Source organism: Polypterus senegalus, chromosome 7 (assembly GCF_016835505.1).
Source record: "Polypterus senegalus isolate Bchr_013 chromosome 7, ASM1683550v1, whole genome shotgun sequence".
NCBI lineage: Eukaryota > Metazoa > Chordata > Cladistia > Polypteriformes > Polypteridae > Polypterus > Polypterus senegalus.
The window spans coordinates 89,556,573-89,582,163 of NC_053160.1; the positions used below are offsets into that span (position 1 = coordinate 89,556,573).

General features: G+C 37.2%; 1 protein-coding gene across 2 annotated transcripts in view; it reads left to right on the forward strand.

Annotated features, from left to right (window-relative positions):
- LOC120532704 overlaps positions 1 to 25,591 on the forward strand; it is a 92,034-nt gene that overhangs the window by 46,987 nt on the left and 19,456 nt on the right. For both annotated transcript variants that reach the window (XM_039759001.1, XM_039759002.1), the window contains 2 exons: positions 1,615 to 1,705; positions 20,760 to 20,938. In XM_039759001.1, the coding sequence (XP_039614935.1) occupies positions 1,615 to 1,705; positions 20,760 to 20,938 (270 nt within the window). The remainder of the gene's footprint in view (positions 1 to 1,614; positions 1,706 to 20,759; positions 20,939 to 25,591) is intronic.

Genomic DNA, 25,591 nt, shown 5'->3' on the forward strand with positions numbered 1-25,591 from the left:
AATTCAAGTTTATTTCTAATACCCTCATTATATCCGTTTTGCCAATCACTAAAATTTCAGTTGTCACCTTACTTAGTCTGAGAAAATTACTATTCATCCATTCAGAAACACAAGAAAGTTGTGTCAGTGAATCAAGAGAGTTGGGGTCATCTGGCGCTATTGATAAATACAGTTGTGTGTCATCAGCATAGTAATGCCCAGAGATAATCTGACCTAACAGATGCATGTAGATCAAAAAGAGCAGTGGACCCAGGATAGATCCTTGAGGAATATGATATAGAATATCTTGTGTATTTAAAGTATAATTACTACAACTAACAAAGAATTTTCTACCTGCCAGGTAGGACTCAAACCAATTTAAGACACGTGCGGATGGGAGGCAGCTAAAGGGCTTGAATGAAAGTAAAACCATGCCAGACCAGGGGGAGGCGATGTGCATTGACTTTTTCTCTCACTTCTCTGCTCACCAGTTACGGGAAATTCCGCCTGGCCCTGATGACCTCACTTCCAGTTCCGATCCCATGGGTGGCCTTACTTCCAGTTCCGACTCCAATTACGTAATTTCCTCTGGTCTGCCTTAAAACCGCCATCTTTTCCACACCTAATCAGTTCTGTGTTGGACTCGAACATGTACACTGATTTACAACCAATTAATCCTTTAGTAGCCAGGAATATTATACGGTTGGCTGCCCCAAACCTTTTTTTTGGCTCCTTTATTTGTCTATCCTTGACAACGTATATAGTCAGGCTCTATACTTATCATGGTGCTAAAGAGTAGTGATGTGTTGCATGTTGGTTAGCACATACAAGTCAATATTTCACTGTACTGTGTACATGTGACAATAATTAGCCTATAAACTCAAACTTATTTATGATAGATGGGTTATCTGTTTAAGGAGAAGATCTGGGGCTAAAATAGAACCAGCTAACCTTTCATAAAATGCAAATCCATTTAAAATACATAGTGTTATCTATCACACTTTTTCTTTAGGAGTAAGTTAAAACATCTGGGGTGTGCTGGCGCCCTGCCCAGGGTTTGTTTCCTTCCTTGCGCCCTGTGTTGGCTGAGATTGGCTCCAGCAGACCCCTGTGACCCTGTAGTTAGGATCTAGCGAGTTGGATAATGGATGGATGGAAGTTAAAACATTTGCAAAGTTATTATATTTTAAACAAAATCACCTACAGACCACTGATGCCTCTAATGCAGTGCTTTAAAACAAATCATTTTTCTTTATCAATGGACATATTTCACAGTCTGCCTCTGCTTGAATAATTTCTAAACTTCAATATCATTAACATTTTCTATAATAGAATCACTTATAACTTACATGGAATTTCAACACAACTGCTTTAGCTGGTAGCATTGCCTTCTCATAATATTCAGTCCCACATCGATATTGGGATGTAGAGTAAGCAAGTTACAATTTTGCACACCATTCCCATTAGTACAGTTTGCATACGAAAAAGACGCCATTTTGGGTTGACTGTAAATCCGTCCTTTAGTACATGAGTGTGCCTACAAAGGAAAAAGCATAAATGAAAATGATTAATATTTAAGTGTTATTTTAAAATACATTTTAATTAAAGTTGGTTGTTTCCTATGTTTTTGAACAGTGTGGTCCTGCTCATTACATAACAGAAGTTGATCCTACAGTTGATAATGGTTTCCTATTGAAGACCGGTATGAGTACAACTTCAAGAGAAGGTAATTTGTCTTCACATACAGTAGCTACTGTAGTTTTTCACATATCATGTACATTCTGTACTCCAGACTATGTAGTAATATACAGGTATATATCAGTCTTCATTGGCAGTTTTTTTTCTTTTGTTAAGCCTCACAATTTCATAGTCCAAGGTTTAAATCCTAGCCCGGTCACTACCTGTGTGGAGTTTGCATGTTCTCCCAGTGTCTGAATGACTTGTGCAGTGTCTGTGGTGCACTTGGACTGTAGAAACCTTGAAGTCTTTGAGACTCACCAGTCTGAACTGATTCACCTCTTATATTTTTGACATTCTTATGGTACACTCATGTTTCCACCTGGACTGAATCTGTTCCCTTATGTTTTATGAAGTTGTCTTTGTGTTTTGATTTTTGCTACACATTTTTGTTGTCATTTTCTTCTTCATACCACTTTTTGTCTGACTTTGAGGTAATTTTTTTCTTTAAACTGAATTGCTTTTAAAATTGTTGTTATACTCTTTCATTGTGTCACTTTATTAATTCATTTGTCATTTAATTACTGCAGTGGGCTTTAATTACTGCCCTGGGTTTGTTTCCCTGCCTTGCGCCATGTGTTGGCTTGGATTGGCTCCAGCAGACCCCCGTGACCCTGTAGTTAGGTTATAACGGGTTGGAAAGGATGGATGGATGGATGTCATTTAATTAGATTTTCTATTGCTTTTCCTTTAAGTTCTTTAATCTTTTTGTCTAAATATTTTCGTCTTATTTATACGTTTATATATATTTTTATGGGGTTATCTTTCCCTACTTGTCTTTGACTACAACATATTCTTTCTTTATATTTATGAAAGTTTCTTTTCTGTGATATACTACATTATTTTTTGTATTGACTATTTAATATATGAATCTTTAGATTCACTTTTTTTTCCTTATATATATTATGGGAGGCATCATGCTAGGACTGGCATCTCAGCCAGGATACTTATCTGGCCTGAATGCCATTGCAATGGAAGGATGACACACATGACAAACCAACTCAGGACCCCAGGTTAGGTTAGTGCAGCCATGCAACGGGTGACACCTCAGCACCACACTAGTTCAGATGGAATGGAACCAGGTACCCAGGACAGAGCAATTGCAGGTTAAGGGCCTTGCTCAAGGGCCATAAATATATGTAAAATGTGGACCTACTTACTTTTCCAAGACAACTTTGTAACGGAAGATGTAAAATGTAACATAAGCTAGAAAGCAGAAACCGTTGTGTATTATGAAATGAAGCAATTTCCATTTGTAACAAATTAAAATGACAACACCAGCTGACATGATACTATTACATAATCAACCTGTTTTACACAAGTTCTGAGAAAATCAACATCATAATGTGGTGACACTCACAAATCCTCACAGTATTGACACTAATGCATAGTAAGCCATACTAAGGTACACAATAAAACAGATTACATATATGTTAAACTGTTAAAGCTTACAAAAATAGAACTGGCTGACAAGTCACAAATCATATTACTTATAATATCACTAGTACCTTAAAATACTTGCTTGCGTGCCTTCTGTTGTGCAAAAGTCTCAACAATGCTGACACGTCAAGTTGTCTGGCACACTTGTTTTCTATTGAGAGTGCAGCCAAGCCATTAAGTTTGTCTTGTGACATGGCACTTGTGCAGTAATTTTTGATGAGCTTTTTGATGAATCAGAGTGACTTAAGTCACGTGGAAATGTTCCCAATGGCTGACATGGACCTACTGAAATCACAAATTGTTTCTCGTCAGGTGTCAATGGATCCAAGAAATTTGCCTTGTCGGTAGGAAATTGCTTTGTCATATATATTGCTTGTTTGTCTTCAGTAGTTTCTTGGGTTTGAACGGTTTCAGCAGATAGCACCTGATCTGAAGCCATTGTATCGCTGCTTCCAGACATGGTAGTTGCAACCATTTCACTCACTGCACTGTCTGCATAACTTGCTTGCATTTTCAGTTACTACCGCTGGCCCTTGCTCAGTTTTTAGAAAATAAGAAATCTTGGTAAGCTTAGCATTTTTCGATTCCTGTTGTAGGGCGTGCCTTACATTTAACAGCACCACTCTTACAATGATTGCAAGATCCGCTGCTACTGGCCTATATGGCATTGTATGGCGAGAATATAAAAAGCGTCAAATTGTTCAAATATTTGGCATTTGCTGACTAACGGGGGCCACAACTTAAAAGCAGAATTTCTATGATTTACCTTTTACGAGTTTAAAATTTGAAAACTGTTGAAGTCAAATTAAAGTACAAAAGTAACTATTTACGATAATAATGTATACTTATATATATATTATTACATATTATACTATATATATTATATATTATACTATATATATTTGCATAGGTGTATGTGACGTCCTTCAAATCTTTTTCTGTTCACATCTGCTATGGCAAGCCAAAGGTCGGCAAATTTGGGAATGTGCACATCTCTGTTAGGTGCACTAAGCCATGTTGTACCTCTGATTAGGCTCCAAGCCTCCAAACTCCCAAAGTCTAAATTTGTGTAAACTATAGGTCTGACAAATACGTAATATCATGCCACTGAAACTGAATTATTAACGCAACGAACTGTGCAAGTGATTTAAGTTATTTAAAATAAAAAAATAAAATAAAAAATCTATATGGACCCTAGTGGGCCCCCAAGCTTGTAGGCCTTTGGACTTTGCACAATCTGCACAGTCCATGGCTACGCCATAGCTTCTTGTATATCTTTCTTTCTTCCTTCTCCTTCACCTTTCCCAGGAAAGCTTTGTCTTTCTTCCACCTGACTCCAACTCACTTGGGTGATGCAGGGCAAGTTCTTTTATATAAAACCCGGGAGTACTTCCGGTTCTAGGACATGGTCCATTGGAAGCACTTCCTGGTCATATGAAAGTCCCATAAAGTAGGGGTTGCAAATCTCCACAATACTCCCCGGCAGCACCCTATGAACCCAACAGGGCTGCATCCCGGGACTCCAGTTTCCTTCAAGCTCCTGATTAATTAATTGTATTGTAATTTGATTTTAACATAAACTTGCATTCCAAACTTGCTAGAACTTGTGTATAACTGGTCAGACAGATAGATGTATTATACAAATGTCTCTACAGTATATTCATACAATTTCTGCTGCTAGCATTTTTCTCCTGAAATGCCCAGTATAACATACTGTGTATATAAATTCTACAGATTATATTAGGATGAGTTATGGTTGATGTTTCCATTAGTGTCTCTTATAATGGCCTTGATGGAAATCTGGTTGAAGTGGACATTAATTTATACTTCATATAGTACTTGGGTTAACTGGGGCACTTGGTGAGTACTATTGTATTCTGTTTCAGGCACCATCCTGCCAAGACCCTGTAACAGAATAAGAAAGTTCAAAAACTGGAATAATGGAAATGATTTTTAGAGGCATTAGGGAAAGAAAATGCAAAATAAGCATTTTAACTTTTTACACACTGTACAGCTAAGTGCTGGAAGTAACCCTGGGTTGTGTTAGCTGGCAAAGTATTCCTGTATCAGTTTCAAATGCTTCAGAGATAAGGATTAGTTTCTGCTAAAGACCTAGTCTAAATAAATGTCTGCTGCTTTCTCAAAATTTTAGGTATACATGTGCCGAATACCAGCCACACGTCTTCTTATCCTCATCAGGGTGATACACTTGCTGCTTTTAATAGTTTAGTCCTGCATCTTACCAATCAAGTACAGCACAGAAGACGTTCTTGGTGCATGATGTCAGCTTTCATGTCTTATTTACAACATATAGGCATAGCTATCTAGACAAAGACTAATTGACTTGTAGTCCTATAGACAAAACTAATACTTTAGGATTTAGACATTGCAGACTTCAAATTGTAATATCATTTTAGTAATTACTTCGGTGTCCTATTTCTTGAAGAATGCACTGACAAATTTGAGTATCACATGGATAGTTAATCCAGAAAAGTAATAATGGTTCCTCTTGATTCAGTCAAATATTTGAGAATAAGCAAGATATCAAAAATGAACTTGTGCTGCTTATGACTATGACAGACAGCTTAAGCTTAAATTAATTAATGATAACATTTGATATATACACATTTTATATCAGAAGACTTTTAGATGCTAACCTCTTTTTGTACTATGATATAGTACAGATGGGAATATACTGGCCTACATTTACTCAAAGGCTGCCAGTAGGAAGAAGATCTTGGGAGCACACTAGACAGGTGGGAGTTGTACTGTGGCATTTTGCAACCATTCCAAAATCAAGCAGGAGTCAATCTGAGATGGAATCCTCCCAGAACACTCCAATCACACATCATTTTTTATATTTGAGAGCCTCAAAGACATAAGAACAGAGCTTTGACCTTATAATTATGTTAGTGATTTCTCTGTCCTCATTCCATGGAAGTATACTCTTGTAAATCACAGAATCAGCATAAAATACATTCAGTAATCTAACATGGGTTGAATAAATGATACAAAGCATGCCTATTAAAAAAAGGCTGTTTACATACGATACATCTATATGTATATACCAGACAACTTCATAGAATGCATCTTTTGACAAAAGGAGGACAGATAAAACCATGTCTTAAAAATGTAGATTGAACTAGAATACTTTCTACACTAGCACCTTAACTCTTTTGTCAAATGGCCTGCAAGTACTAATACAAACACAGATTTGATCGCTTTAAATTAGTATATTTTATCAGGTGACCCATATTTTAATTCAGATATCCTTAAATAAGTAAACTATTGATTAATTTGTTCTGTTACAATTGAAAAAAGGAAAAACAAAGAAATAAGGGACCAGGAAATAAAGAAAAAAAGGCAATGTCAAAAAAAGTTGCATCCAAAAAGTCAAAGTAAATAAAATGCCAATTCCTAATAGTCTTTCAAAATTTGTACTTAAAAATACAGGCAAAGTCTTAACTCTATAAAGTGATTTTGATTCTACACTGGTACTGTGAGTGCTGTGCAGAGTAGAGGCAGAACCTCTGCATTTTTCCCAGTTGACTTTCGAGTTTGTCAGGGTGTGTTCTTGCTCCTTCTCTGTTCAATTCTTGCATGGACTGAGTGCTGCACAGGGTTGTGGGGTCCAGCAGCTGTGGGGCATCTGTTAGTGAAGAAAGATTAACTGATCTTGATGTTGCTGACAGTGCTGTGATTTTCGAGTCAATGAAGGCTTTGATCGGGGCTCTTAAGAGACGGAGCAAGGGGTCTGAGCATCTGGGCATGCGAATGGCCTGGATAAAAACCAAAATCCAGGCCATTAATGACCTCTTGGGCACAGCCATTGGCAGTGTGTCTGTCTGCGGAGAGAGGTTTACTTACCTCGGCAGTGACATTGATGTCTCTTACTATAAAGTCAACAGACGGATTGGAAGAGCATGGGAGGGGGATCATGAGGTTGCTGGAAAGTGGTGTGTGGCACTCCTTGTTATCTCTGCAAAAGGACAAAGGTTCAAGTCTTCAGAGTCCTGGTGCTTCCTGTTTTGCTATATGATTGCGAGATACAGATGCTATCCAGTTGCTCAAGGAGTCCCAAATGAGGCACATTACCTACATTGTGAGGGAATGTCAGTTATGGCATTGTTCTTGGTTTTCAATTCTTGGATTTAATTTTGGAATTTGATTGCTTTTTACTCCTTTTTAACCTCTTTTGTTATTTTTATGAAGTTCAAATAAATTGCCTTCTTTTATTATCCTTGTTAGAACTATCTTATTGTCTTATCAAGTCAGAAGTTGATGGTAATCTTGTCACATGAAGATAATTTTTTATGCATTTTGTGAAAATAACAAGTATATTTTTGACCTTTGAAAGTGCCAGGTCTCATTTCAGGCCTTTGTAGGTTGAAGCCTCCCTGGATTGTCTGGTTCTGGCCTGTTTTGTGTGAGACGTTTCAGAAGCTTCTTTTCACTATGTTTGTGTTGCTAGTTCGTGACAGTGTGACATCTTAGACTGGATCTTGCCTTGTCTGCCCCATCCTGCTGGAATAGCTTCTGCTATTAACCCTGTCCCCCATAACCTGACTAACTGAGTGAATGTATGAAATATTATCCTTATGTGTTTTTGGTGTTTGGAACAAAGTATAGTGAGCCAAAAGAATTGTATTTTCATGTTTTAATTGATATTTTATCATTCACTCAATGATTCATTTTCTAAAACCATTCATTAATTTGCTGAACCTATTTCTTCCAATATAGTGCTGTTGGAGACTGGAACCTAACTTAGTAGCTTACGGTACAAATTTCCAATGAGGGCCCATCTCTAAGCATACTCGTGTACATACCTAAATTCACAAATAAATGGCCAATTTAGAACTACCAGTCAGCATGACTTGCCAGTGTCTAATAAATGGCAATTAGATGAACAAGAATTTCTAGAAATGTCCACCATAATAAAGATCATTCTATAATGGCTTGCAGCTGAAATCTATGAAAAGACAGAAAGAAAAAACAGATTATGCAATACTGAGTATGTTAGGGAAAATTCTATTACTTTACAATGCTGTTATGAACAATCAGTAGTACTTTTTACTTTATTTTACCAAAGGCTTTTCAAGCACTTATTGTACTGTAAATATTGTTTCACTTTAAAGTCAGTCACAGTTTTCGGATCACATAAAACTCTGTGGAGTCTGAGATGTACCCTTTCCCTTTATTGGTTCGCTTTTCTACTGTTTCCAGAGTTTCACTGTATATTTTGGCAGGCAGAGTGCTCTTCTGGCACAAGCATTAGACATGACATTGTTTTACTAAATGATCTGGAAATTAGAATTTGTGGGAGTCCATAATTGTATATATTGAATCATGCTAGCAGTGCTCTTTGGAAAATATTCTATAAAAATAATTAATAACTGATTTGTCATTTTTGCTCTTCTAATCACCTTCCTGGCAGTGCCCCAGCAGGGTGCAACTTTTATTGGAGGTCTTCACTACACTTCATTTTTGACCCAGTGGTAACCCTGTATTACCATCAGTATTCTCAATGTAATACAAGTATTACATAAAAATGACAACACTCCTTTGGCCAGTAAGTCTCTCAAATCTATTTTCTTTTTTTTTTTTCAAAGTAGTTTCTAATTCAGCAGAAGAGCAGGAGCATTAATAGTGTTTACTGAAAAAATTTAAATAAGAGCCATAGACAACAATATATCCATCCATCCATTTTCTAACCCGCTGAATCCGAATACAGGGTCACGGGGGTCTGCCGGAGCCAATCCCAGCTAACACAGGGCACAAGGCAGGAACCAATCCTGGGCAGGGTGCCAACCCACCGCAGGACACACACAAACACACAAAGCACACCCTAGGGCCAATTTAGAATTGCCAGTCCACCTAACCTGCATGTCTTTGGATCATGGGAGGAAACCGGAGCGCCCGGAGGAAACCCACGCAGACACGGGGAGAACATGCAAACTCCACTCAGGGAGGACCCGGGAAGTGAACCCCGGGTCTCCTAACTGCGAGGCAGCAGCGCTACCACTGCACCACTGTGCCGCCCACAACAATATATGCTTCCCTATAATACTTTCTAAATTATATTTAGAAGACACAACCTATGAAAATAAGTGACTGAATCCTAATGGCAATTAAAATGAAGCATGAATTAGTGGGCCTATGGACCTGTTATCCTATAGAAAAATCTCATGCTATTCAACAGTGCTGTAAAACGTTCATAATAACAAAGCACTGGGTGGTAGACTGTAAATGTTTGTGATTTATCACAGTTTACCTTTTTAACACCACATCACATCACTTAACGTACAGTAAATGGTAATCTCACAGTTCTATAGACTATAGATAACTACTATACCCAATGTGACACATGTTGCAGGAACGGGATGTAAATGTGCCTGATTTACATGGCCACTTACACGGTACATACTTTTACAACAAATATTACACTAAAATTCTTTGATTATTAAAGGTATACTCCACCAAAAATGCTTATTTTTTAAATGGTACTTACCCTAAGTGATGGCCAAGAAAAATGTTGAATCTCTTGTTTTCATGCAGACCAGAGCTAAGAAAGGTTATGTTTTAATGGAAGTGACCAATACTGGGCAACAGCAAACAATATCAAAATGTCCATGAAAAAGTTCTTGCATTACTCTTGTGGCTAATCCACATTAAGCCATTCAGTTGTTTACTCAAAATGGGAAAATGGATGCATTTTTTACTAAAATAATGTTAACCTCTGGTTAAACAAAAGTAGACCAGAACCTAGAACACTCTTCCACATTGGAGTTGATCTTTTGAAATGAAGACAAGACTCTTTGTTTCAGTGGACAGGCAGTTTAAAAAGCCTGACAGGGAAAGCCAAGCAAACATGAGAAGAATATGCAAACTTTGCATAAAATTTAACTGAAGTCAATTATGAGGGAGTAAGTACAGTAAATTTGATTTAATAACACATTTGTTAAACCCCGGATGACAACTCGGCAAGCACAAAGTCAAAAAAACTGGTGGTCATCTGGTGAAAATGTGGTTGAGAAGTAACAGATAAAGGGTCGAAAACAAGGAAACCTAATATCAAGAACTTACTGCAACTCTAAACATCAGATAAAGTTGCAGTTACAAATCCCAAGTAAAAGTTCAGCCCTAAGTTAGAGAAATTGTGCATCAAAATCAGAACATTAAACAAAATGTGAGGTCAAAAACACTGAAAATAGGGTCAAAAATCTACAAGTCAATAGAAAATACCAGCTTAAATGCCATTATGCCAAAGATATGACTTCAAGGGACATGTCCCTGCCAGCAAGACTACCGAATCCTAGCACCCTAAAAACAAAATGGTGCTGCTGTAAAAAAAAATAAAATCTATCCATCCATTATCCACCCCGCTACCTAACTACAGGGTCATGGGGATCTGCTGGAGTCAATCTCAGCCAACACAGGGCGCAAGGCAGGGAACAAACCCTGGGCAGGGCGCCAGCCCACCTCAGAAAAAATAAAATATTAAATTAAATGATAAGCCTCATACTAAAATAAAGCTATTAAATGAAAGTGAAAGTCTTTCATAGCGACAGTAAATGTACAAGATCAAATAGAGAAGTCAGCAATGGTATCGTTTGTGAAGATGTCCATCTTCAGATCTGAATGTTACTCATGAAGAAATTTCGTAAGAAGAATTCCACAGAAAGAGTTCAAGAGACCCGGGTTCGCTTCCTGGGTCCTCCCTACGTGGAGTTTGCATGTTCTCCCCGTGTCTGTGTGGGTTTCCTCCCAAAATCCAAAGACGTGTGTGTGTGTGTACTGTCGCTATGAAAGACTTTCACTTTCATTTGATAGTTTTATTTTAGTATGAGGCTTATTTAATTTAAAATTTTATTTTTTTCTGAGGTGGGCTGGCACCCTGCCTGGGGTTTGTTTCCTGCCTTGCGCCCTATGTTGGCTGACCCTGTTGTTAGGATATAGAGGGTTGGATAATGGATGGATGGATGGATGTAGTTCAAGAGATTAGACTACAAATATGAAATATTCTCAACATTAGAGCAGTAACATCTCACAATTGTGAGTAGGTTGGTTTTGAAGGATCTTTGTTTACAGTATGTGGGGACACCACCATAGTCTGGTAATAGAAGATGTTTGATCCCATGCTTTGGTATGGGCTGCAAGATTATGAAATTCGGAAATGTTTGGGAAGTTATTGTAAGTACACCCTTTGGAGTTTTACCAGAAATAGTATTTACAGTATTAACATCTGCACATTTGGGTAAGTCAACACAAGGTTAAAGAAAGGATAAAAGTACACAGCTTAGAAGAAACATCTGTCCTATAGTTGACCTCAAATAGTTTTAGAAAACAAGGCAGACATACCTGTTTCTATATTCTTCCTCAATGAAGAGATTGTCCTCAAATGATTTCAGAAGATGACAAAGAATCTCTGAATAGTGTGCTCCTTCTGTCTCCAAATGGATCATCAAAGGTTTTGTCAGCTATATTTGTCCTTTGAGAGAATAAATTGCTTGTTGCTGTAGGTGCTCCAGCCCATCTCATTGTGACACCACTGCAGAAAAACTTCCTTGGTTCTGTCTATCTTACGTGAGAATGAACACAATGCCCGGACCATTATGCAACAAGAAACACCTAAAAAGTTTTTATCAAGCCCCCAGCTGCTCCTGAGCCCCAATATCAGGGGCAGATGTCCTTATCTTTGTCACCAAACTGCAAGCAAACAATAGTACATTTTACCACTTGTGTGTCATGCTGCTTTTAACACTATTCTTGACTGTCTCTGATCCTTAGAAGCCTTTCATAGAAGTATCCAGTGTTTTGTTGCCAGGGTTTGTAGAAGGTGTTAGGCAACTGCACACTTTCTTTAAACAGATTTATTGCATTTATAAAGTGCAATATGTAGGAAGCATACTGGCAGACATTGAGAAGTAATCATATGTCTGTAGAAAGCCTGAACTGGTCCTATAGATAGGATCGGAGCATAGAATCCTTTTGAATGTAGCTGGGTGTCATACATGGTACCATTTATGGCTGTGATTAATTATCGTTATATTGATTTCCATCTTATGTACCTTTTGCAACATCTTCACACAGTTAAGATTTTTTTTCCTTATTTATTGAATTTTATTCATGCTATCACTACTGTTAACACAATCTTACACTCTTGTGATTTGAATTGTATTTCTTTTTGCTTTGTGAATTGTCTTGTTATAATTCCTGCTGTAAATGGCAATATCTAAGAGACAGAATGACCGATTAGTTGGTTGATACATGGGCAACTTCGAAAATATGAACATTGTTACATGTTCATTTTTTTAAGAAAATTGAAAAACTATCATTGGGCATTTACTATCTTTATGTGAAACAGTAAATGAAATGAAGAGAGTGTTAATTAGGAAGTTTCAAAAAAATATACTAGTATTATAATGATACAAGAGTGCTAAGATCAGCATAATAATTAACCAGCAGATGGCACTGGAAAGCCAAATGTGGTGAGCTGTTAGTTTGAGTTCTTTGATCATTGTCATCTATTTGTTCTGACTGATGTCTTGTACTGTACAAATCTAAATATATATTTATATACTGTGTACTGCATAATATATGAGAGTGTGACTTAGGACAAAAGAAACAGGCACAGCTTTGGAGATAAACAGGAAACAGGTTCACACACTGAAAAAGGAAAGGATTTAAGCAGACTGTGGCTTTATTACGTTTTTATTTTGGTAATTTCTTCTGCAGTCTGTACAGCAGATAATCTGAAAGGGACTTGTGGCATATCTAAAAACAGGAGGAAAAGTTCTAGTAACCATCTCTGATTTGTGTGTTGTCTCTCTCATTATACTATATGTCATGTGGAAGATCAGCCCGGACACAGACAGACACCAAGACACACAAATCCCAAACGCACACATGGTTTTATTTCCTTTCCCTTTTTATACAGCACCACACACAGTGCATAGATCACCCACAATAACTCAGTCCTTTTCTTCTCAGTTCTTTTCTTCTTCTCTATTTTTTCACCATCTTCAGTCCTCTCCCTCAAGCTCTGTTCTCCACCTCCCGATACCAGCTGTCTTATGTAGTGCACCCAGATGTGGTCCAGGTGCCACCCCATTAATTTTAGGCAGAACATCTGAGTGTGTCAGAAGTGCTACATGGGGACCCGGAAGTACTCCAGGTGTCCCCAGATTTTCTTCTGGCAGCACTCCCCAGTGTTTGGCGAAAGTACTGCCGTCCTGGCCTACACAATTGTCCAGGCGCCCCCTGGCAGTGGTCACGGGCCCCAACAGGGTTGAGCTTCCTATACAAACTAAGGGGGCTGCCATCTTGTGTCCTGAGAGAAGTATTGTATCTCACCCAGACTTTTAATCCTCCAGGTGTCCTAACTGGGCAAGAGCCCCAGCCATCCACCACAGTTATTATAATAATAGTTAGAAAAATGTTATATAAATTTCAAGAATTATGTGGTATAGCGAGTCCACTTTAAAAAAAAAAAAAGCACCAAGTTTTAAATCCTTAGAGTCGTATTGCTCTCCATGGAGTGAGTCGCACCTGCACATGTGGTTGCGATCGTTCTCAATTGCTTCATTGGCGTCCTGCAGTGTGTGATTAAGGTGCTGCTTCCACGGAGACATGGGTGTATATATACGGGTCAGCACCAGGAAAGGGAGATGGATCGAGGAAAAGAAGAAAAAAGAGGTTAAAGGATAGGAAAGGCAGTCTTGGAAGGTACGATCTGGCCACCTGGAAGGAAGAGACAGCACGAGCTGGGGCTAGTCCACACCACTGAATGTTCGGGTGCAGTGGGGTGAGCAAAGCAGTTGTCCTCACAATGGATCTGAAGAGCGACTATGTGAGCACGAAGGAAGAAGGGAGGAGAGCCGACCTCGGATGGTCTGGCCATGATGCCTGGAGGCAGCCAAGACGGAGGTCGGCCGAAAGGAGCTCGTTGCTGTTGGGTCTCCTCCGGCTGCAGGAGCAATGGGTGAGCTGGGGAGAAGAGAGATCGTGATGAGAGAGACTGCATTTTAACTTCTGATTTTAACCTCGGATTTTAAGAATTTATCTATTGCTTTTTATCCCAACTTTTCACTGTTTTTATGGATTTATTTATTGGAACTATGAAGCACTGCACTTTTTGTTTGGACACAACTGTTTATTTTAATAAAAGCACCTTGGCGCTTTTTGCACTATCCCCTGGCTTCATTTGAGAATTGTCCTCATTTGTCCGCTCATCTCGGTGACAATACACTCAGTGTCGGGTTCAAGATCTCCCAGAAGTCAGCTGGGAGCATGGAGCGAACCTACATCGTCACAAACTACTCAAAGAGCTTTGACTCCATGCAGGGAGGACCTGGGACAAAATCTCATGTTCTCCTTACTGCAAGGCAGAAGCGCTACCACTGCACCACCTGCATGGGCTAATATGAAACTATGACAACTCTTTCCCTTTGTTACCCTATTTCTAGGTGTTCTCCAACTTCGAACCCATCCTAAAACCATTGGATGCAAGGCCACCACCAGTCCTAGAAAGGGAGACAAACCCAATCATGCACACTTCCACACTTATACAGAGCTAATCTGGAATTATCAATCAACCTACTCTGTACATTTTTGGGTATACAGTCTATGGATCCTTGAATGGGCCATTCAGATCCAGGCCCAAGAGCCCAAAGTTTGGAGAAACCTGACCTTCGGACCCCTGAGTCTTAGAAGCTGAAACCAGGAGAAGTTGTGTTTTCTATTGCGCCATCACAGTTCAATGAGCAGGTGGAGGGTGATCCCGCTCAGTGCCTGGAGTGCACACGCCTTCTGAAATACAAATGGCACTTCTTTGTGTACATGCCGTAGATATTATTGCACTTCTGCAAACTTTTGTGTTTCCTCAGTGTCTGGAGCACATAGCCCTTAATTTTCACAAATAGCACCCCACTGATGACAGCATCCTAGACACCTGCCTATGTCACCTAATGGAATATCCAGCTCTATTTGGTTGAATTAGGATAATAAACAGAGAGAATGATTGTAGATCTATAGATTTGCTCCGGTACACCACATTGCCACCGGCAGTGCTAGATGTTCAGAGTACAGCTGTTGAGGATCAACAGCTGCAACATTTCACATCAATCCAGCACCTCACTGTTAATTGGACTTCAGCAAGGACAGTCTCAGTCCAAGTGAATGTAGCAGAACAATTATGTTATTTTCCTATTTAAGTTATTGCTGGGTTTTACTGTACAGTATTTGTGTTTTATTAATTTATGCAAAGCCTGTATGGATTATGGCATGTTTCCCCAATTGCCAGCCCTTCATGTAAAGCACACTAATCCCAATGCAAATTATTGTTGCGTAAATTGTGAGAAATTGACAACGCTCAACTTATTTACTGATCTGGTAAATGTCCTATAAATAGGAGTAAACATCTGCATTTGGATTGGATAATGCACTATTATTCTATATGTCTGTAGGATGGTTATGACTGGTGCAAGTAGTTGCAAAGTAGGCACAAAATCTTCTCAGGCCCAGAAGCCTGTGGTCTTGGGACCAATTTTTGCACATGAAGAGAACTTGCATCCTCTCCACAGACAATGTCCAGATGCAGTGCTCAATTCATGAGGCAGCAGCACCAACCACTGCTCCACTATCCTATATTAAATTCCTTTCTAACCGTATATTTTTTTGCCTAAAAATGTATCTAATTACATGTTCTGCTTGCATGCTTTGTTCAATTTCTCATCTTATTGTTCAGGAAATATTCATAATTATTTGATCTGTTCTATTCTTTTCTTTGCTTAAGCCATTAAATCCTTTATTAGTCGATCTTTCTTTCCTTTTTATTGCTCATTATACTTATCACTTTTCTACGTTTTCAAATTTCTTTTAGTGTTCTTCTGGGTTCTCCTTATCAACTAACTAATATTATTGTTTTCTGCATCATCACTTTTGCTATCAGTACTACTGCTGGACAGCATATTTAGCACTTTTTCCTTACATTTTATCAAACCATAATGCCATCATCTTCTCTCATATTGGAGTGCTGCTTCAAATTTTTTTTTCGTCAGTCAGCTTTTCAGAGGTGTTTGGTGTACAATTTAGGCCACAGAGACAGAGAGCTTTCTTTTCAGAAATAATTTTAGTTACACAGAGCTAAACCATTTTAAAATTTCCCACAAAAAAAATAGTAGGTCACAATACAGATCTAAACATCAAGGACCAAAAAAATCAACTACCTTTTGTTTAGTGGAAGCTTTAATTTTAGTACATGGTATTGGAATTATGGTTCATACAGTTATTACTCAAAATGATGTACTTCAACAGAAAATATTATATCTTTAGATGGTAAACAACAACAAAGTCATCAACACACAACAACAAAGAAACATAAAGAAACTACTGTATGCTATCCCTGTTCCTATATGAGGTTTTCCTTTGGGTATTCTGTTATTTCTGCTAAATACCAAAGATGTGTATACTGGGGTATTTGAAATTTGCAGATCACTCTGCAGTGATGGCTGTTTTGTTTTTTTTTTTGGGGGGGGGGCAAACTGAAGCAGCACTTCATAGCTCAGCAGAAAAGAAAAGAAAAAACACACAAACTGCCCAATAGCACTGTTTGAACATAAATGTTGTCTTCCTTTTATTCAGGCCTTTCTCAATTACTTTCCGATTAAATTCAGTCACCAGTCTCTTTTCCATTGTCAGCATGGCCAATGCATTCAGCCCCTCCCAAGTCATGCTGTTTCTGAAGGCTTTATGTACTTTGAAAAAATTTAAGAAAAGTCACTAAATATGTTAAAACAATGCCTAAAATTGTAAATATCTAATTCTTGATAGGCTGCAGGACACCAACAGATTAAGAGTTTGAAATTTAGGCTTTTTAATGGGTGGCAGACGAACCATTTAAAAAATGAATATTTTCAGAGTCACAACAGAACTTGTACATATTTAATTCATACCACATGGCACATGTCATAAATTGTTCGTAACATAAAGTAAACATAACCCAATTCTCACTTAAAATGAAATTCTGAAAAGTTACACAAGTTTCATTAACGATATTGAAATTACACTTTTTTGGTTTGCTTTGTTGTACTTGTGGCAAAATAAACACCTTCTTGTTGTTTTTGAGTACTTATGTAAAAAATGAAGCATGCAATAAAATGAAATAGTAAAACAAAATAGAGAGCAACGACAATATAAAAAACACCCACAGATGACAGTGCTACACAAATACCAGTCCGAACAGATGCAATTTTAAATTAAGTTAGAAAATGTATGCATGGTGTAAATTATTCTCTGGAGTCCAAAAGCTTGTTCTGTATAATTTTTGAAGTTCCCTTAAATACATTGGTAGTCATTCTCAAGTGGCTCTTTCAACACTCCATTGAGAGAGGCAACAAAATTCACCAACCCACAGAAAATTTAGAGTTTATTAAAGCTCTTGCATTCACACAGTCTATTATTCTAGACAGGATGTGTCGAATTTTGGTCACCTTTTTGTGGTGCCTTCTAATTCCAATCCTGTAGCCTTCATCTAGCTGTTTAGCAATAATAAATCTGCAAAAAAATGTGTCTAAATTTAGTCTAGATGACTGCGGCTGCTTTCATGCCACTTGCATTTTTCAGAAAGATTTTTTAGGTCTCATACCCCCATCGCTGTCCACAACACTTTGAAACAGCAAACAGAGAAAGCAAAAATAAAGGCATTAATTACGCCACATTCAGTTTGCCAACTCCATTTGTCATAACAATAGCAGGAAAAAGTCCATGATCAAGATTTGTGAAGGGGTTTTTCATTAAAGAAATAACCAAATTTTCTTTGATTTCTGAAGTTCCACTTGAAGTTTTCATCACTGTAAAGTTGTGCTTGCTCATCTGTAGTGAGGTTAATGGTGACTGTGAACTGTGAACCATTGACATGAACTTGAAAGAGTGCTTTGATGATTGTCCAATCACATTAGATTAAAAAAACCTAAAACAACATTAATTCACTGCCAATAAATGTGGGAGTGTCCGGGGTGTAGAGAGCTAGGGCCTCATCTATAAACGGTGCGTACGCACAGAAATGTTGCGTAAGAACATTTCCATGTTCAAATCGCAATGTATAAAACCTAAACTTGGCGTAAAGCCACGCACATTTCCACGGTACTTCAAACCCTGTCTTACGCAAGTTCTCCGCTTGGTTTTGCAGATTGGCGTCACCCAGCGTCAAAGCAGTGCTACTCTTCCTGTGTGGTTACCCTTTCTTTCTTAGATGTATATTCCTGATGCGGCTTTATAAATACACTGAAACTAACTGCATATTGTTTATTAGTGTAATGCATCTGATTGTAATTAACCTGTAACAATATAATGGCTCAGGGAATAGCCATAGTATTCCAAATACCATAACTGCTTTAGCATTGTTAGTCTCACTGCACCTTCTTTTTCTGCTTTCAGCTGCTCCCGTTAGGGGTTGCCATATTACTCTCACTGCACTACTCGGAGTATTTATATCACTGTATATGAATGGTGAATCACAGCAGCAGCTGATCTGAAAGTGAATTATCGGGATACAGCATCAAGCACACGTTGCCTCAGCCATGGCAAAATGCTTCAGAGTCTTTTCTGTATGGACCTCGGGGTTCAGAAACAGTTTCATCCCAAGAACTATAAACACAGTCAATCAGTCCATCAAGTGCTCCTTGTAAAACTGTAAACTTGCACTTCAGTTATAATATTGCACAACCTGCGCCACTTTATAAAGCGCGTATTTACATATGATGACGATATCATTTTTAAGATGAAATGCAGCAAAATATGTTGATTATATTATACAGATAAAACTAACTTCATTTAAATAATCAGTATTGTTAATAATTAAACATGTGAGGACACGGTGCTGCGGAGCTAGCTAGTTCACAGATTGATCCTGATTGATTGCTGTATGCTGGAAGGATAGATGGATAGAATAATTAGACATGTACTACGAAGATATTTCAGTGTTCCTTAAGTTTTGAAGAACTGTCGTTGTAAGCTTACAGATGGCTTAACGTCTATTACAGAGCTGATTGTGTGGTGATTGGGTATTTGGAGAAAGAAAAGTAAGGACAGGAATTTGGGGTTAGTACGTTTGAAAGAGACAGCACTGCCACCGTGTTCCCATGTTTAATAACATGCTTTCATTCCTATCATCATGAAAAGGATATCACGTATACATCTCAGTATTTTAATTATTCAGACAGCCCTAATATCACGAATGTAATGGATTCTGTGTCCTGTCGGAGGAAGAGGAAGCCGGTTTAAGAACCACGTAGTGATTCACACACAGAGCACAAAGAAGATCAAATACAAACAAAACATTTAACGTGTTACTTTAGTTACGATGGGATTTGAGAAACTAGTAAATTAATCTATTTTAAGATGGTTTATGATGTTCTACTTTAATGACAAAATAAACTACGTGATTAAAGTGGAAATTTCGAGATTAAAGTTGACATTTTCCCCACTGTATGCCTATTTTTTTTTCTCTGTACCCTAATAAGCTTTCATACGACACTCAGACATTGGGCTACGACTCGTCTTTTCACGGCGACTTCTTGTGACAACTTCTTTTTTATTTTGGGTACTGTGCAACTTTGTGGACTTGAGCTTTTGAGTTTCTCCGACACTCCTTTTGTTGATTATACCACTTTTTAAACCAACAAATAGTAAGTTTTTCCTTGCCTCCACTTGGTATTCACTGAAATTCTTATATTTTTCCCCATGCTTTTCCCATTGTCTTTTCACAGAAGGCTGAGCTTAAGGGCTATTTATATTGATTTGCAAATTCATAGAGGCGTAATTCTGGGAAGAGTTGGGGCAGGACAGAAGGCGCGTGCACGGGATTTATGTAGCGGAAGAACGTGGAAGTTGGAGTACGCATAGATTCCTGCATCTATATTTTTCTGTGCATAAGCACATTTTGGCTTTTGTGCTTACGTCATGTTATAGTGCAAATTCTATGTACAGCGTTATGCATGAGGCCCCTGCTTTCCTGGAAAAATCTGAAAATAACCAACCTCAGGTCACCTGCCAAAAGATCAAGGATTTACAAGCAACTCTAATTTAGATGGCATCCTTCCCTCAGGAAATGTACATATTCACACAGAATTTAAACAAATACAAGTCGGAACCAATTTTTAATGGATGTTGACATGCGCTGACACCAGGCAGGTTGTGAAATAAACAAATTTATTTCATGATGATTTCACATTACCTAATTTAAGTGGAGTTTTTAAAATACATATTATATATACTGTATATTACAAACCACCGCTGTGAGTATAAGTGGTGTGTATGTCACTGATGGACTGGGGCCCATTCTCCAGGACTAGTTCAAATATTTAAATTAATACATCAAGATTTAATTAACAAAAAGTATAGATGAATAAATGATAAAGACTATGAGGTATTGTACTCAAATCTGGGTAAAGTTAGTAAGATTCTACCACTAGAGTGTGTTCAATCATGATACTATTTTTATTAAAATAATCAAATTATAACTGAAAAACAAAACTTAAAGTTTCTCCACGTTTCAGAAACATTAGACACAATATCTGAAGTTCTTTTGCATTTTTCTTTTTAAGGTACTAAAGAGAGAACAGCTTTGAACTTCTTTTTGGGAAAAGAAAGACACCTGACATCCTCTAACAAAGTACATAATCAAATATCACTTACTGAAAATCAAAGAATGGATGTGAGTGTCAATAAAAAGATGATAAAGGATTACATTGAAGCAAGCAAAGTTCCTTGGGAGGTGAAAAAGGTAAAATAAAAAATGCCCAAGGTATATTCATATGAATGTAGCAGCTTTTATTTTTGAAATTGTTATGAAAACATTTTGTATTCATGTTTACATTATTTGGATTTATTTAGTTTTTTTAATGTTTATCATTATTTTGTACTTTGGGTTTTTATTTTAGTGTAAGCCTATACTGTATTTTCAAGTGCATTGTTTTGTTTTACATGATGCCATTTTGTTTTTTGTGTGGGTGCCACCATTTTTGCTTTGCTTTTGACAACATAACTCCATTACTACCATGTGACTTCTGATTATTGTGACATCATCTTCTGCTATGTATTTAAGTTGATGTCACTCTGTAATCCATGTCTAAAATTGTTGATAAAAACAAACAACCTTTGTAGTGTATATCAGCTTAATTGATAAAGGATTATTGGCAGACAGGATTTTTGTTTTTGGCGTTTCTTAATTATGAGTTACAATCACCATTTTGTGTTTTGATGTCCAGGTTTCGACCTTGGCCTGTATAAGACTTGTTTTTTGTGTTGCCCCTTTTGCTCTCTCCTTCAGTTCTCTTTGCTGAAATTGTCCTTCAGGACATGACATATTTCATTAGATCATAATAGAAAAACTTAGACATTTAGTAAGACAGTGGAAGTTAATTAAATAAAACGAAAGAACGTGTAAGAATATAACAGAAACTTGTGGTAGAGCCAGCAATGCTCCTCATGTATTTGTTGTAAATGAAGAAAGAAAAGTGTATAAGCTCTTGGCTCTCTGTCCTCACTGTTTTCTCCATCTCCACAATCCTCGTGTTTAAAACCATTTTTGTCTGAGAGTAATCCTACCTTACAGAATCAAGTCTCAGGTCAGTCTTTCCAAGTCAAATCTATGAAAGAAGCTGACCGACACGTTACATTACTAATTTAAGATGCCACTCCTTCTCTTGTTCCCTGTAAAGATGGCCAAATCACTTTCATGATAAATACTAAAAACTTTAAAGTTATGTTTTAACAGTAATTTAGGCCATAATGATTTCATCCATGCATCAAAGTAGTAATATAAATTATTCATAATTGGATTAACAAGAACAGTAATATTTTGCAAAGTGAAATGTTTCTTAGTTGCATCAGGGTAGTAGGCTAATTGGCAACTTAGATGATAATAGCAAAGTCTGAGTGTGTTTTAGGCAGTTCAGCTGACCACCAAATGAGTTGAAGACTTGATTTCAAGATTCAACTACAGGCAAATGCCTCTGAACAGTTGAGCATCACACAAAAGGTTTATTTTTCTGTGTAACACAGCATAAATATGTGGTCTTCCCAAAAGAAACAGCATGTTTGATGGGGAGGCAATGAAGGGCTGCAACAGGGTGTATCTGTTAAATGGAAAAGTAAAGGTTATTACATTCTGAAAACCACCAAAAAGAAGATGAAAACCATAATGTTTTGACTGTATAAGCAATGAAGGCTTTAACATCAAAATAATGCTTTGCTAATTTCCATTTCATTCTGGCAATAACCTTTATGTTTTTTCACGATTAATATATTTGTAAGATTTAGTTTCAAGGAATAAGGGAAGAAAGCAAAACCCAGTAACACCTAATCCAAGACTAAAGCAATAATAGGAAAGGCTTTAAGATTGAATGAAAAATAAAATGCAATCCAAAACAGACTAGAGAAACTTAACAGAAGAAAAAAACAGAATTAAAACCACAAATATCAGTGATCATAAAGCCATGAACATAGTATGTTTTGTAATATGTACTATAACAACTTTTTTCAAGAAAATAAATCATTAATATCAATCACATCCTTGAACCCTGAGCTAAATTATAATCCTAAACAAGGCCAAAACCATAAACAATACTGTGACCATGAACAAAACCGAATTATCAAACAAGCACAAATCTGAACACCTACTGTAGGCACATGTAACTTCAATACAACAACACCACTATTTGAAAACCTTTTATTTGCTTTAAGCCCTTCAGGTGACAGGTGGAATTACTGGACCCATCTGAGTGGTAGCTAACCAGTGTTGCCCATAGTTATTTGCAGTTGCAGTTAACAAGCCGGCAAGAAATAGACATAAAATGACGGTGAAGCCCGGGTTAGATATGATGGTAAACCTGTACTTTCTCTCTCAGTAATCTGTGATTTTGGGTTAGGATTAGGGTTAGGGTTAGTCAATAAGGGATGGCCAATTAGTGGACAATGTTATTGGGGATTTACACCCTCTTACCAAAAGGGATTTTTATAACATTTATTATATACTGTAAACTATTACAACAAACCATTTCTATATTTATAGATTGGATTTTCAGTCTTTTGATATTTAATTCAAAATCTCAAAGTGACTTTAAATGTGCTAAAAATCACATCAATGTATAATGGATTTAACAGTGAATAATGGTCAATGTAACATTAAAAAACGTTTTCTTCCAACCCACAGCATAAAAGAAAAACAGGTAGCCAGCAAATGTCTATCATACCTTCTTCAGACCATTTTTATGCTTATGGGAGGTGAATAAAGCAGCACCATTTAATATGGCTCTTTAAGACAAAAGAAGTGTCTCACTAATGTTTAAAGCAACAAATATGTCACCTTCTAGATACATCTAATAATAGAAATTGTGACTTGTGAAATACCTGAATATTAAAAAAAAAAGTTCTAATGCTTAATTTATAAGGTTTATTCAGCAGATACTATTAATTAAATAAGTAAATTGAAGTCTGCATGTGAAGACTGTATACAGATGGCACTCAAAATAAGTGTAACTTTCCAATGTCATGATAACAACGACAGCCATTTATTTCTATAACACAATTTCATACAAGATTTGAAAACATGTATAGGGTGGTCCAGATCTAATTATGCAATTTTCATTCATTACGCTATAACTTATTAAGTGTATTACATAGAAAATCACCCGAAAAATCCCAGACTATAAAGAAGTGTGCGAACTGACGACATGAAGAATTGTCTTCGCGCTGAACTGGAATCGTCCCCACATAAATCAGTCATTCAGACATTCTGGATCTGCATAACTAGATCTGGACCACCCTGTACATGATAAACAAGAATGTATAGCAGTCTTAACCACCATATCACAGTACATTCTACCCTTTTTTTTTCTAATATTAGACAAAGAGCATGTGATGAATGAGGAAAAAAAAACAGCGAAATGTTTCAAGCACAAACAAATAAACAGTACAAATACCTAAATTGTACTAGAAAGCAAAGTTGCTTATTACAAATTCTTGGCAGCCAGTTTGAATAAGCTCTTGACAGTTGCTGTGCAAAGCAGCAAAACTAATGCTCAGTCTTAATCCAGCTAAATGGCAGTTGACTCTTTTTTATGTGAGATTGAATATTTAATCAAGGAATAATTTACTGTAATAAAATCATTTGCTTGAGCAACTTTTTAAAATTGGATTCCAAATAAAAAAAAGACCCAAGATCCAAATGTAATGAGCTTAAGAAGAGAATAGACAGAACTGACAGATTTGACTGTTCACAGCATTGCAGAGCACAGAAATGATCCTTGGCACACTTACTTATCAAATGCCAATTACATCCATGAAGCAGTAGTCATCTAATTATGCAAACTGGTTCTTTTGTTATTTTTTTTTTATAAATATTTTAAGTTCAATCATCCCTGACACAAAGCTGCTCTGCACTACTGTTAGTACAAAATATTTAGATATGTATATAATAGTAGTGGATGTAGATTCATTGTAGCGAAACTTTGTAATTTAATACTTGATTTCTAATATTCCTAAATAAGAGCTAAGATATAGCAAGAACTTAGACTCATTGATTATAAAGTCTTGTACTCGTCTACAAAAGAAATAATTTGGCTTACTGCTTTTATTTGCCCCAGAAGTTCTGTAATTTATGCACTGCTCTACAACATGGCTTCTCACAGCATCCTTGCTGTCAGCATCTTTTGTTTAAAACATTGTGTCACAAGTAATTTAAAAGTTAACTTATAGTCTCTGTATACCTGTGGGATTTAGCAAAAAACATCCTGGTTCCCTAAAGCATGCACATAATGGACAGTCTGAGTGCAAACTGGAAGAAATTCAGAGAGGACTTTGAGGAATTCAAGGTGCAATGGGCTTCGAAGGCTAACATTGCAAAAACAATCTGAACCTTTCGGTGGAAGAAAAGAAGGATGTCACAACAATTCTTGACATGCTGGAGCAGTATTTTAAGCTGTATTTTAAGAGTAGTTTGTATTCAACTGCTATCAACAAAAGAAAGGGACAAGAATGATGCCTTTGTTACCCAGCTGTGAGAAGAGTCAGCATGCTATGACTTTGTTCCAGTTATAGATGAGCTAATATGTGACAAAGTGGTTATGGGTATCGCTAATGAAAATACCTGGTGCCGTCTTCAGTAAGAAAATGTTTCTGACCTGATAATAGAAGTAACCATCAGGCATAACAAAGTGCAGTTTGACAAATACAGGATATCTGACAGGGTCTTCCTTGTCAGCAGGCTTCATTTTGACAGTGGACACTTTCGACAGTGCTAAAAGCCACTAGAGCAGGGGTCTCCAACAAGTCGCTCGCAAGCTACCGGTAGCTCACAACCCCTTTCCAGGTAGCTCGTCAAAGGGTTAATGAATCTTACATAAATTTGAAAACTTGATTAGTCAAATTAGGGGCG